The sequence below is a fragment of the Muntiacus reevesi genome, chromosome 3, assembly GCF_963930625.1.
Source record: "Muntiacus reevesi chromosome 3, mMunRee1.1, whole genome shotgun sequence".
NCBI lineage: Eukaryota > Metazoa > Chordata > Mammalia > Artiodactyla > Cervidae > Muntiacus > Muntiacus reevesi.
In genome coordinates this window covers 234540168-234555242 of record NC_089251.1, presented here as the reverse complement: position 1 = coordinate 234555242, position 15075 = coordinate 234540168, and the positions used below count along the sequence as shown (strand labels likewise).

The 15075-nt window shown below is 39.0% G+C and overlaps 1 protein-coding gene across 3 annotated transcripts in view; it reads left to right on the top strand.

Moving 5' to 3' along the window:
- ITGB6 (integrin subunit beta 6) overlaps positions 1-14811 on the top strand; it is a 138083-nt gene extending 123272 nt beyond the window's left edge. For all 3 annotated transcript variants that reach the window (XM_065931623.1, XM_065931622.1, XM_065931621.1), the window contains exons 16-18: positions 679-798; positions 5957-6123; positions 12586-14811. In XM_065931623.1, the coding sequence (XP_065787695.1) occupies positions 679-798; positions 5957-6123; positions 12586-12684 (386 nt within the window). In that variant the 3' untranslated portion in view covers positions 12685-14811. The remainder of the gene's footprint in view (positions 1-678; positions 799-5956; positions 6124-12585) is intronic.
- The last annotated feature ends 264 nt before the right edge of the window (positions 14812-15075 follow it).

Genomic DNA, 15075 nt, shown 5'->3' with positions numbered 1-15075 from the left:
AGTAGGTTGTCACTTCCTTCTCCAGAGGATCTTCCCAACCCAGGGATCAAACCCACATTTCTTAAGTCTCCTGCACTGGCAGGCAAGTTCTTTACCACCAGTGCCACCAGTCTCCTTTTATTCTGGGATTTATCTTTATCCTGCTGGTCCCCATGCTATATAACACTTCAGTCTCTGTTAACTCTTATTGATTTATATTTACTGTTGTGAGCATACATGGCCAGCAATCTGACTAGGACACTGTGGGAAAGGCCCCTTTAGAAATACCACTATGTTTGAACTGTGTAGTCTCTTTCTGAAATGTAATCTAGGCTTCTTCCCAGATACTCTGAGCCAAAGAAACCATATGGCTTCCTCACTGCCATAATCTGAGCCATTCTATTCCCATTACAGTACCTGCCTTGAGGCACTTCACTCCATTGAAATCGTGCACCTATCAGACTGATGGGTGCATTTGATGGTCAGTCCTGATTGACCACACCTGGAACTGTTCTTCTGGAACAGGAGTAGAAATTAAACCCTCAGGGGGTGGAGGAAAATCCTATGTCTTTTCTATTCCTATTCTGCAATGTTGGAAATTTCTATTTGCATAATAAAACTCAATACTACTTTGCTTTAAAAAAAAAAAACATCTTTTGGAAACTCATTTAACCTAATGAATGACTTCTTTATCTACAGATTTCTCAGAGGATAGCTCTGTTTCCTGTTCTCTGCAAGGAGAAAATGAATGCCTTATTACATTCCTACTAACTACAGATAATGAAGGGAAAACCATCATTCACAGCATCAACGAGAAAGGTGGGTGGCTTGCCTTCCCTTGTCAGTGATAAAAGATACTACATGGGAAAGGAGAAAACAATCAGAAAGATACTCTGGGTAGCTTGCCAGGAAAGACATTTCCAAATTTTTGATTTCCCAATGACTGAAAGATACCTATTGAAAGGTTTGGTATGTTCCAATGTCTCTTATTAAGACCAAATACAAGAGAAGAGTGTTCCAATCCAAAAAGGTGGCTGATGAATTAAAGAAAGGTGGACCAATTAAATGTCAGCGAAAGGTATGGTTTTAGGAAAGATTAACAGGGAAGAGGAGTACAACAGTCTAAGAGAACAAGCTTTGAATCAGGCAAACCTTGGGCTCAGATCCTGCTCCACCACTTCATTGATGTTTTGGAAGATACTTGCTCTGCATGTCTCTATTTCCTCATCTGTAAAGTGGGGAAAACAACAGTACTTTCTTCTAAGGGTTGAGTCAAGGATTAAGTGAAAAAAATGCATGTAAAACATATACTAGTTAATAACTTACCCAATGGGTCGTTAAATGATGGCTGAGTCAGAAAAGGCATGAGTGACAAGGAAGGAAGGAAGGAATCTCTAAAGGAAGTCAGAGTCCATCGCTTCTTGTGAGTTTTCCTCCATAGCAATTCATGGAGTCAGCTTCATTTTCAGCGAAGGGGTGAGAGAGAAGCTTATAGCCAGGAGAGAAGAAAATAGTGAGAAAAGCACTTTTGTTGAGACATTCTTAAGTTTTAGTGAGTTTCACCTGGGGAGCTTGTTAGACTGCCTGTGTCCTGAGTCAGCAGGCCAGATATGGCCCAGGACTCTGCATTTTAACATTTCTCCAGGTGACTCTGATAGAGCTGGCTTCTAGACCTCTTCTGGGTGACTCTAACCCTCACAGGCCTGTCTGCCTGCTTAGATACTCACAGGTGCCTCACCTTTTCTGTCTTCATTTAATAATGTGCCCCTAAACCTTTGCAGTAGAAACGACAGTTGCATGAAATCAGACCTCTCTGGCTCTTGTCATCAGCCTCCTCCTCTTTCCCCGAAAAGCCTGAAGCCCAACTTCTGGCCCAGACAATAGCAGCAAGGCAGGCTAGAAGGCCGAGGTGTTTTGTCGTGTGTGCTGGCCTACCAATGGGCTGACAAAGCATCCAGTCCTGAATGTGAACCCGAGAGCACCAAACTGCCATCACTTAAGAGTGTGAAAAGCAATGACACCATTATCAAGAAGTAAGTTCAAAGCACTATGAACTTACCAAGAAAACAAGATTAGAAAAGTACCACATCGTAGTGCTAAGGGTCAGGGAGAGGTAGAGGTCAGCACAATGCAAGATACAAGTGTCTGATGGTGACCTTGTTGCTCAGATGGGCAGAGTACTCCTGGAGACTTGCTCTTGAATAGCTCCTGTAAGTCAGCTGCGGTGAAATGCAGACATTTTCTGCAGCCATACCACCCTGAACACACCAGATCTCATCTGAAATGCATACATAAAGGGCACTGTAGAGGCCATTAGTTAAGGAAATTTAAGGTGATTCCTGCTGTACCAAAAAGAAATACTTTATAGTACAAACACCTGCCTCCTCATTATCTGTTTTCTACAGGCAAATTCTTTACCTACACCCCCGCCCTCTGTGACCATAGTAATGGCTTTAACTAGTTCTCCTGGAATCAAAGCCGTTCCTTATACTATTAACTTCACTGGAAAAGCAAGTTTCAAACAAAAATGACACTTTCCAGAATAGGCTATGTCTTTAATTCAAGGACTTTTGTGTCTAGTTGATTTTTTTTTTTCTTTTCTTGTGAAACATGCCTTTGGTTGCTAAATGCTTCCTCATTACTGAACTGTTGGGTTTTTCTTCTTTTGTCCACACAGTATGAGTGGTATATCAACATGCCATCTTTCTGAGAAGCCCTCAGCTGCCCTGATGTCTTTTTATTAAGGGTTTTTATTCCCCCTCTGCTTTTGTGGCAGGAAAAAGTGAGGGGGAAATGACCTCCCCAAGGTTTAACAGGAGTCCCCTGACAGCTTGAAGGATGCTCCTTTCCTGGTATGTTCCCGAATAGATCGGAGCTTCCGGCGGCCCTGGACAGAGCCTGACCCTGGAGTCTGTTGTCGCCTCTCACAGCTTTAAGACCAGAGAGCCCAGGGCAGCTGGTTGGAGGCACCCGGAGAAAAGAGGCAAAATGAGAAAGGAGAATGTGAAAGTTAAGGAGTCCCAGGGTTCTCCTACCAAATAGAAAAAGATAGCCAAGTGAAGAGTCACCATCAGTGTGTGTGTGAGTGTAGGGATATCTTCACTCGTCTATTTTCCAGAGAAACTTTCAGCAGACAAGAGCCTCATTCATGAGAACCATGATGAATGATAGTTGGCGAGGCTTCCTGGCACGGATATGAGTGTGGGTCTGACACCCGCAGGTTCCACCTTGGAGATTCCAAGCCCTTGAGGTCTTGAGGATAGAAAGGGAGAAGGGTGCCTTTGTGTAATACGACTACTATTACTGCTACTGACAGTAATGGCAGCTGTCATTTACTGAGCCCTTATTAATACCATGTCAGGTGTTATTCTATATGATTCACATGTTTTAATTTAACATTCTCAACAACCATATAAAGCAGGTATTGCTATTATTTCCACCTTATGGGTAAGGAATTTGAGACGTTAATAATTTGCTAGGTCCTGCAGCAATTAAACACTAGCACTGGTTGGGATCTCTGGCAGTCTGGCCAGGCGCTCGTGCTCTTAACTACTGTGCTATACTGCCTCCAACTGGCTGAATGAGCATAAAGAAATCTGAATCCCCAGATTCTGTCAGAGAGCACTCTCCCATAGAAATGTTATGCAAATCACATTGTATTGTTAAATTTTCTAGTTAACCTTTATGTAGTTTTTAACTAGAGGATAATTGTTTTACAATGTTGTGTTACTTTCTGCCACACAACAGCACGAATCAGCTATAATTATATCTATAACCCCTCCCTCTTGGAGCCATCCTCCCGCCTCCCATAAAAAGTACAAAATAAATTAATTTTAATAGTATGTTTTATTTAATCCATTACATCCAAAATCTTATGTCAACGTACAGTCAATATAAAATTGTTAATGAGATGTTGTACTTTTTTCTCTTATCAAGTTTTCAAAATCAGAGTGTATTTCACACTTAACACAAAGCCTAATTCTGAAAAGTCACATTTCTAGTAACTGTTGAGCTATAACCACATGTGACTGGGCTACCAGATTGGCAGCATTAGAAATTCAGCAGCTTAGAATTAGGTGCCGCACTGACCTGGACTCAACAGACAAGCCTGGATGGTACACAGTGATAGAGAAAGCCTCTCCTCCTACCTACAACAGGTCTTCAGTATGAGCATCTCAAGAGATACTAAAGAGAGTATGGAAAGTGGAAATTTCTTCTGTGTAATACCTGTTATGGAGCCTGGGCCAAAATCCTTGCTTGACAAATGTTTAATTCCCAGTGACTCTAAATTCTTCAAATGATTATCTCCACCAGGCCATGCCCGTTCCTCCTATATTTATTGCCTACCAGAGAGCCCTCCTAATTCATGTTCTGGCTGCAGGGTCTCAGCAAGCTTCATTTTGCTTTGAGCAAGAACATTCTATGCCCCACTCCAGACATTTCACAGTCAAAGATATAGCCAGTATATATTCTCATGGACACAGGCCTGCCACTTTCTTTGCAGGAGTGTTGCTAACCTATTAGAAGCAGCCATGGTTCATTTGCTATTCTAGAAACGGTCTTTAGATCTTCATAGTGTAGTAACTATTTCATTAACTCCTCTACTTATTTCTGCCTAATCACCTTACATGGCTTTTTGGCTAAAGAACAAAACTGTGTGAGGCCAGGCGTCATGCTGTGAGGGGGTCATTAGTCCCGCTCAAATTCAGATCAGCTATAGATCTTACCTTGAAAGCAGCATGACTCGTCCTGTGTGTATAACTCTCCTTATTAAATATCTAAAAGCAATAAGAGTTAGGATAAACTAAGCATGATTCATTTCCTCCCCAGATACAACGGATTTGCCTCACTTCTTGCAGAGGGAGGCAGATATTTAATGATAATTTTTATGGGGGATTTTTTTTCCCTGATAGCAAAGGGAGAGCTTAATTATAATGCTTCATTAAGAAATGTATCATCTCCCAGGCATATTGCAAGTATTATTAGTCATTCTGCTGTCAATGAGAGAAAGTACTGTATAATTATAAAATTGTATTAATATCGTCAATAGAGTCAAAATAACATTTCATAGAATATTCGAGTAGAAAGGACTATACAGAACACCTAATTTCTCAAACTTCCCTAGAGATAAGAATCACTTGGGATACTTTTAATAATAAAGAGTCTGTGGCTGCATCCAAACCAACTGAATTAGAATCTCAGGGGATGGGTCTAGGAATTTCAAAGGTGGGTTTAATAAGCATGAGCACCTGGGCTTAATCTTATCAGGAAGTTAAGGGAACACTGAAGCCCCACACCTTGGTTTTACAGACAAAGGCACTGGGGCTCAGAGAGATGGAGAGACTTAATGGATTTCAGACAGCTACTGTCCATCAGATGGGAATGGAATCCACCTCTCCTGAACCCAATTCAGGAATTTTCCAAGACACCAGGGCACTGCATTAGAGTGAAAATAAAACTGAAAACCATGATTATTTTCTGTCGATATATTTTAAAAGGAAGAGCAAGTAGTATACTTCTCGGGGGTAGGTTGTATTTAATTTTGAGTGCAATCTATGTGATTCAAGAAAACCCATGAAAAAGTGTATGTGTGTGTACACTTTCCATTTCTACTTTGTCTTATACTCAAAAGAGGTCATCTTTAGTAAACTACAGTCTTCTCACTGATGCTTTAAATACTCCACGTATATTAATTGTCACTCTTTAGAATTCTAATTCTTTTTGAGTCAGTCATTTCAAGTATATATCCATTTGCTTTGAATAATCAAGTTCTTACTTTATCTTTTGTTTCATTTGAAGAAACAGGGCTATCCTTCAACAAGTAAGTCATTTTTTAAAATTCAGCAAAACAAAAGAGATTATTATCTTTCCTCTACTGGAGAAAAAGTGTGGTTTGAAAATTTAATGAGAAGTGTTTTCTCTACATCAGAACATTAATTGAACAATCTCCTTAATATAATTTTCTTTGTTTCCACAGACTGTCCAAAACCTCCAAATATTCCCATGATCATGTTGGGGGTTTCGCTGGCTATTCTTCTTATTGGAGTCGTCCTACTGTGCATTTGGAAGCTCCTGGTGTCTTTTCATGATAGAAAAGAAGTTGCCAAATTTGAAGCAGAAAGGTCAAAGGCCAAGTGGCAAACGGTATGCGCACACCTGGGGGCTAGCTACTCCTTGTCCTGAGGAAAAGATGGGGTGTTGGATTTCTTCTGCACTAAGAGTTAAACTGTCACATTCTTTCTCTGCTCCTCTCACCATGTCCCAACAGCTGGTTTCTGTTCTGCTGTGGGGACAAAGGGACCTCTGTCCATTATCTGGAACTCAGATAGTCCTCACAGCATTCATTTGTCTCATTGCAATGAAGATTTCCCCTACTCTGAAGAGTCACATGAAACTCCTTATACTGTTAGCTACTTAGGAACATCAAGGCGATACATTTTATTCTTTACCACCAGAAGATTCCTGCAGGCCCCATTTGACAAGCATACATGCTACATCTAAACATTTCCATATATCGGCTGTTAGAGCTAATGGAATAATGTTCAGGAGTAGTATGACAGTTCATGCCAATTTCCATGGAAATACTCTTTACTCATAATAGGTTAAAAAAGCAAGGCAAGAAGACATTTAAAATACCATCCAGTTAGCTTTTCTGAATAGCATCAATTTTAAATAGCTACCTGAAAAAAAAAAAAACACCTCCAAAGTATCGACTTTTAAATATATGTACTCAATAGATATAATTTATGTGTCTTCTCTTCACAGTGGGCAAACACAAAACAGGACTCCAATTTTCTGTGTTTCTTTTCCACAGGAGAGATAATTACATTTCTAGAGGCCCATAGAAACAATTTCATGGTTTTAATTTCATCTCTCTCTCTCTAATGGTGTGTCCAGCTATCTGATAGCAATTATCTTACATTGCTGATTCTTAAAACCATGATATCACTGGAGAAAATACAGGCAAATGCAATGTTCCTTTGGGTTCATCTCCCCAAATAATTGATGTTAACACTTTTTTCTCTAGTTCTATAATGATATCTTCCGTACCTAAAGCAAATGGAATTTTCTGTTTTAGGTACATTTATCTTAGTAAGGGATGTTATATCTTATGCAGTTATTTTGAAATAAATATATGGTGCAGGGCAATAGACCATGAAAATTTTTATCTACTTTATCTTCCCATTACAAATACCTTTAGACACAATAACCAAATGCAATGTATAGATCTTGTTTTGATCTTGATTTAAGCACTCTAACTAATATATATTTTTTGACAACTGGAAAAAAATATAGACCTGGGTATTAGACTGATAGCAAGAAATTATGGTTAATTCAGTTAGATAGGATAATGGCATGAGGCTTTGATAGAAAATAATTAAGGTTTACAGTAAAAAGGAAGTGAAAGCTGGGTTTGCCCTCAAATAATTCAGCCAAAAGAGAGAGGAATAGTTGAGGTAACTGTGGCAAAATCTTGATAACCCCTGAATCTGGGAGATGGGTCTACAGAGGTTCGAGATACGATTTTTCTCTTCTTTTGTGTATGTGTGGACTTTTCCTAATTAAAATCGTTAGTAATGTAAAGTGAGGTTTTGCAATGAAGATATAATATTTCTATCTCTAATGAGGTAAAAATAACCTGACAAGTTAGTTTGGTGACTATGAAGCCAAAGTATTGCAGCAATTAACTTCACCTGGCTCCGCGGCCATAAATGTTGTTTTTAACTCTCGCCAACTGTCAGGAAAATGCCTGGAGGGGGTCAGAAGGCAACCAGGGTCAGAAGGCAAACAGTGTGATTAGTGTGTTCATGTCAATCTCAAACCCCCAATCCATTCCTTACCCACCCAACCCATTTCCCTGCTAACCATAGGTTCATACACACTACTATTGTAAAACAGGCAACCAACAAGGACCCACTGCATATAGCACAGAACTCGATTCAGTATTCTGTAATAACCTAAACTGGAAAAATTTTTGGAAAAGAAGCAAACAAGAATGTGGTTAAGTTAGTACAAAATGCAATAGCAGTAGTTAGTTGAAAGACCACGAGCCCTGTGCGGTAGTCTTGATACTCCCATTTTTGAATGTAAGAAAATTGAGGCTCAGAGAGGATAAGAGATTTCCCAAATTGTTGCTTTATGATGGAGCTGAAATCCTAATTGCAGCCTTTTCTTCCAAGCACAGCCTTGACCCTCCTAGAAATAATAGGCAGGTGTTCTGAAAACAAGCACTTGGGCAATTATATGATGTGTATCTACTAACCAGCACTTTTTCATGTTCTCCTACAAAGGCGTGAATCCTGACAAATGATTAATATCTTTAAAATAACATTTTAATTAACAGTTAATTTTCCCCAAAACATGAATTGTTTTCCCTCAGGATGTAGAACATGACTGTAATTCAAATGCTGAATTTTTGTTGTCTCTTCACCTAAAGTGGAATTAAAATATGCATTAAACAGATAAAAGCATAAATGAAAAATATTATTCCCTGTTAAATTGAGTTTCTTTGAATAACAAATGTTTGATGTTCTTGACTAGATAATGACTGGGTCATAATTATTCACTTGGATGCAAAAGAGGTTTAATTCAAATTATTCAATTCAAATTTCACTAATATGTCCTATTGGAAAAAAAAAAAAAAGAATGCTGCTCAGTGCATCCATCTTGGGGTCTTTTGATTTGATTTTGTTTTTATCTAAAACCTTTTTCCTCTCAAAGAACTGAATTTAGTCTTCAAACCCAGGGGATCTCAAGGGACCACAGTGGGATCTTCCAACCCCCAGGTCCCCATTAGACTCTAAAGGTGATAGAGTTCTGGATAAGAAAGAGCTTTGTTCTTGCCTCCTAAAATATTTCATTCATCAAACTATAAAGAAAGGTTACCTCTTATTACACTTTTAGAAATACAACCCCCATCTATAGTCTTTATGAAAACATAAAGGGAAGATATTTAAATCCATTTTTGAGTAGACGTTTTTTTCTAGGATGACAAGTCATTAACTAAAGGCAAAAAACGTTCAGCCTGACGTTCGTTACAGTCATGGATTGATTTTGCACTGTGCTAAGCAAATCAGGTCTACATTTGGCAGTTAGGCAGTCATTAAGGCTGCTGCAGGTCATGACAGAGAGCTTTCTTATTACCACTTTTTCAAGCTCAAAAAATGTGCCATTGCATTTGTAAAATCCACAGTCTAAATTAGCACCGCCCAGAACTCCTGAGGGAGTCAGCCTAGTGACTCCAGAGGGTTGGAGGAAACCTGACCTTGTTTAACACCTCAGGAGGGCAGATCCACCGGAAATGGAGCCAGACACAAGCCTGTGTCCCGGCTGGAAATCCTAGACAGATAGGCTGCCACTGGCATGGCACTGAAGGAGGCAGTGCTGGACATCACCCCACTTTCTCCTGCCAACAACATTTCATTTGAGCTCATTCTTCTGAGTTCTGATCATTGACTGAGGCCAGGAAAACTACTGGCCAGCATCAAATGTACTTGCTTTTACCCTAGCTTTAAGCTTCCACCTTACCCTTCTACTATGTTGGGGTCTGTTTCATCCACCACCCCATTAGCATGCCCGGACCCTATGACTACCTTTGCAAGAGACCCCCCCACCCTCGCCAAATATTGTAAACTTTAATAGACAAAGTTGCTTCAAAACACAGAAAACTGCACAATCAAAATAAAACATTCAACAAAATATCTGCCAAATAGCATTGTGTATCCAGTCAACTGCAACTCAAATCACCTCCTTTGTTGTGCATATCAGCTGTGTTTAGTATGAGATGTGGGATGACTGACATGATCTGGGATGGGGTCCACAAAAGAGTCCTAGTCCTACAAAGCTCTGCCCTGGCCCTACTCACAGCTTGTTTCCTCTTACACAATGTCTGGTTTCCTGAGTCCCTCAATTCCTCCAGGACAGTACCCCATCCATTACTCACAGCCTTCACATATCATTTTTTCCCATCTTTCCTCTTCAGTCCAGTCCCTTGTTCTTCTGTACCCAACTTAAACTTACTAGTTTGCAATTAAATTAATCTCTTAAATTTAGTAGAATTCCACACATGAATTTTGTTTGTGAACAACACTCTGCTTGCATCTAAGACCACATCCATCTGCCATATACCCTCCAAATCTCAAGCTCTTATTCCAGTAGGGCCAAGTAAGGACTGGAGAGTCCTCATGATTATCCAAGCTGACCTCAGGAGTAGAAGCAATATAGTGACTTGGCCTTCACTCGTTATCCACAACCAGGGAACCTCTTTTTTATTTGCCCTCATTACTGAGATAGCATCTCTCGGCAAAGGCACATGGACAAAGGTAACACGTTGTTCAGTCAGAGGTAGGCCACTGGCTCTGGGCAACACAGAAACAGGTGCAGATGTAATTCCTCTTCAGGATGAAGATACTGCAGTGCATCCAAGGGAAACAAGAGGGAGAGGCCAGAGAATGGTTTTTAATTTTATTCAGTTCTTCTGAGAGCTGAGAGAAATGTACTGAGAAAGCAAATACAATTGCGTTGTGTGTTTTTTTTTTTTTTCCTTCAAATCTATGCCTAGAAAATGCTACCATCTCTGCCATTTGAGGGATAAGGAGATCAAAGTATGATAATTTAGAGGGTCAGAGGTGGCACTGACTCCATACATACTCAAAAATGGGCTTGGAAATGCTGTGCTGAATCCCAAAGTCCAGAAGTGGGGCATATCTTTAGCACTCTATCCAGGACCTTAAAAAAAAGAAATTCCAAATGCAAAGAAGTTATATGTACGTAGGACTGATGCTGAAGCTGAAACTCTAATACTTTGGCCACCTGATGTAAAGAACTGACTCATTGAAAAAGTGCTGGGAAAGACTGAAGGCAAGAGGAGAAGGGGATGACAGAGGATGGTTGGATGGCATCAGCGACTTGACGGGCATGAGTTTGAGCAAGCTCTGGGAGTTGGTGATGGACAGGGAAGCCTGGCGTGCTGCAGTCCATGGGGTCACAAAGAGTCAGACACGACTGACTGACTGAATTCAACTGATGAGAAGAAGCAGCGTTTTTTGAGCACTTACTATGTGCCAGGTACCTGCTGAAGTATGGTCCTCATGGACCAGGTGGGCACTTTGGTAATCCCTCTTATGGATGAGAATGCCAAGGTTCAGAACTGCTTGAGTAAGGTTACATGGTAGAGCTGGGTTAGAACCCAGGCTCTCTGAAGCCAAAGTCTGCATACCCAACCTTGAGAAATGGGAGGACACCTCATGCCTGCATGGAACAATGAAACTGAAGGAGAGAAATTGGAGGCTCAGGTCGAGCATTTATTCAAAAACCTAGAGAGCTTTGGGCCGTGTGGTCCTGGTGATGGCACCTGGAAACACATCTACAGTCCAGACAGAGCAATTGAATTATCCAGGCTTTGCACACAACCTTTCTACTGCCCCCGGGGCAAAGCTGTTATGCCCAATCCTCCTGGGGACCAGTCCTCTGTCATTAGCCTGGCATCCCACATGCCCATCTCTTGTGACTCTCTCCTTCCCACACTGTTATTCTCTAGCAAGGGAAAGCCACCAAATTCTTTAGACTATTACTAGCAGGTGTTTGCTGTCCCAAGAAGCTAGTTGTAACCCCTTCTGAATTTTGGTCTTATTTTAACAAGATTATTTGTGCCCTAGTTTGATGCTTCTCACCATTTCAATCAATGCATTTCTTAAAGGTGGATACTATGTCATTCATCTTTTCTTTCTTTTTACCTTTTTATTTTGTATCCGATTGTAGCCTATTAACAATGTTAGGATAGTTTCAGGTGCATAGCAAAGGAACTCAGCCATGCATATACATCTGTCCATTCTCCCTCAAACCCCCCTCCCATTCAGGCTGTTACATAACCTTGAGCAGAGTTGCCTGTGCTATACAGTAGGTCCTTGTTGGCTATCCATTTTAAGCATGGCAGTGTATGCATACCCTTCCCGAGCTCCATACTATCCCTCACCCCAACCCTCCTCACAGTGACCATAAATCGGTTCTCTGTCTGTGAGTCTGTTTCTGTTTTGTAAATAAGTTCATTTGTGTCATTTCTTCTTAGATTCAGCCTATAAGGGACATCATACGATATTTCTGTTTCTCTGTCTGACTTCACTCACTGTGTATGCCATTCATCTTTGTTTGCTTCTACCAGTTCACTTTTCCTATTTTTATCTTTCACATTTTACTTCTGGGTCACCTGTTGGTTCATTCTGTTCATTTGATAAATTCTGAGTGCCTGCTGTGGGCTAGTTGAACTGTTTTCAGCTCTGGAAAAACAGCAGGGAACAAAGCAGCCATTTTTTGTTCCATATGCATTTCCAAAAATCCATGATTTAGTGTATTTCCAAAAAGGGCAAGATTTTTAGGATACAGAATTATTTTTTCATAATAAAAAAACAATAAAGTAAAGATGTATATATTTTTAAATGCTAAAAGTATGACATGTCAAATTAATCAAAATTATTCAAATATCTTCCAAGATTAAGCCTAACTTTCTTCTTCCAGTCTGTAATGTATACTGAAATTATTTAGATATATTAAAACTGTGTAGTAACAAAATATACATACTTTCATTTGAACTTTTTTTTCTTTTTTTAGGGAACCAATCCACTGTACAGAGGCTCCACCAGTACCTTTAAAAATGTAACCTATAAACACAAGGAAAAACAAAAGGTTGATCTTTCCACGGATGGATAGAACTACTTTATGCACAAACAAATTTTGTTTCACTGATATGAAATGTTATTGCACTATTTAATTTTTTTTTTAATTTTTCTCTCTTTGTTGTTTTAAGGTTGGTTTAAGATAATAATAGGTCATTTGGAGATCAGTCATTTTCTGTGTGAAGGTTAGAGATGATGTTAACAGTTTCAAAATAATCAAGAAGAGAAATATCCTTAGCAAAGGGGTGACTTTGGGGATCATTTCAAAAATACTAACTCTGTTGCATTAATGCCTCAAAAAATCATCAAAATGATTCATGAAGGCCTGATTTGCATTTGAAAAATGTTTGAAATTAGAATCTCATTTGTTACAGAAATACAGCTACCTGAAGTCTTTGTCTCAGCAAAGTCACAAAGTCCATATGCCACATTATATAGTCAAACTTGCCAATGAATTCTAAACTTTTAGTAAATCTGCCCTTTCCTAAAGAAAGATTTTTTTTTAACCAATGAAAAAAATGAGATACTAACTTTTACTTAAGCTATAGGATGTAATTCTCCTAAAGATGCTCCTCATGTAAGAATGAAAATGAAGTATTAATAATTTCTACAGATTTGAATGTCTTTAAAAGTCAAATATTCTTTGTTTTACAGATTAAGAAAAAGTAATTTATAGATTAGGAAGTCACCAGTAAAAAACAAAAATAACAGGCCTATCATTAGGTTATGTTTAATGACCTGAAAAATAAACTTCTATATTCAGTTTCCTTATTGACCTTGAGTTTTCAGACTATTACTCCTTCTGTATTTCTCAACTCATTTAACTCAGTTTCACAGTCAGGTAAACCCCATAAATTTCATATGAAAGTTTTAATTTCTTTACAAAAACTTTAAATAGTGAGATAGCTTATTCAAAATAAGCTTCAACAACACAAAAGGACCATGTGTTAAACAGAATAAAATTTTTAATGGTTTTAAACCAAACACATCAAGAATACACAAGTCTCCTGTGAGTAATAGGCTTACTTAATTCTGTATTCTTTTTTCCATTTGCATAACCCAGCTTGCATATTTCAGTCACATATGGTGAATATGCTACTTGAAAAAGTTGGATTTTACTTGCAAAATACATGGGGGTAATTAGGGATCCACAGGTTAATTGAAGAGATGAACTCCGTAGAATATTATTCCTTATAGTTAATACTGCTTCACAAAGCACTTTCATCTCATTGATACCCGTAAGGAAACTAAGCCTCAGAGAATGGGTGGAACTGGTCCTGAATCAAGATCTTCTAGCTCCAATCTTCCTGAATCGAGATCTTCTAGCTCCAAGCTTCCTGAATCGAGATCTTCTAACTCCAAGCTGCTGCTGCTTTCCACAGTGTGAGACTGACTCTTATCAGTGAAATAATAGAAAGATTTTGTTAGTTAAGTGATAATTGCCATTTGTTTGAAAATGTAGTGGCTAGACAAATAGCACTTAAACTACTGGAATATAGATAAGGTCTTCTACTTTTGTGCAATGTTTATTACCTTTGAGAAAATTGTAATGTGAAGCCTTTTACTAGGTGAGTAGTTCATTAGGTAATTGAGGCTTCCTGTTTATCCACTGAACTGGCACAGAATAATCTATGATAAATCTCTTCAATTCTGTCAGAGAGCTTGGTACAAAATTTGATCACTTAGAGACTTATTTTTTTCAGGTTTCTAAATAACTCAGGTAAATTAGATACTTGGGGAGTATACAGTTATACTAAAAGAATTACTAAACAGTCACTTGGGAAACCTGAAGGGTTGATGTACCCATGCGTTCCTGACTGAAGCCGAGAGTTGGTGGGAAATCTCAAGCAATAAGGAAGTTGCAATTCCAATGACACAACAGTGGTATTCATCTCTATGTGTGATATTTTTGTATTACTACTAGAACGGGATTTTAGTATATATAAATTTCCTTTGTGTGTATATTGGGGAAAGTAGAAAAAAATCTGCTATTTCTCTGCATCCTGTTTTGACCCAAGGCTGGACCTTGAAAAGGTCAAAACATTAACAGTAGTACTTCTGTTCACTGAAGAGTTTTGTTACATGAAGATACAATGGGTTTTTTTTTGTAAGTTGCTTTATTGTATTTTGCATTGACATAAATAAACATCGTAATTTAAACAATGAACCTTAAGTGAATGATAATTCCTTTTATTTACCTGGCACAAAACCCTCTTCTTGGATTTCTGTATCCCTGGGTGACCTGTTCTGACAGGTTTGCTGGTCTCAGCCAAGGAGAAGAGCAGAAAGAGGCAGCCAGTAAAGGCAGGAGGCAGCAGGTTGTCAGCTATAATTTGCTGCAAGTTTACAATACTGACATCATGAGGTTTTTAAGCAGGTCTGGACATTACCCCTCATTGTGTAAAATCAAGTTATTTAGGGTAAG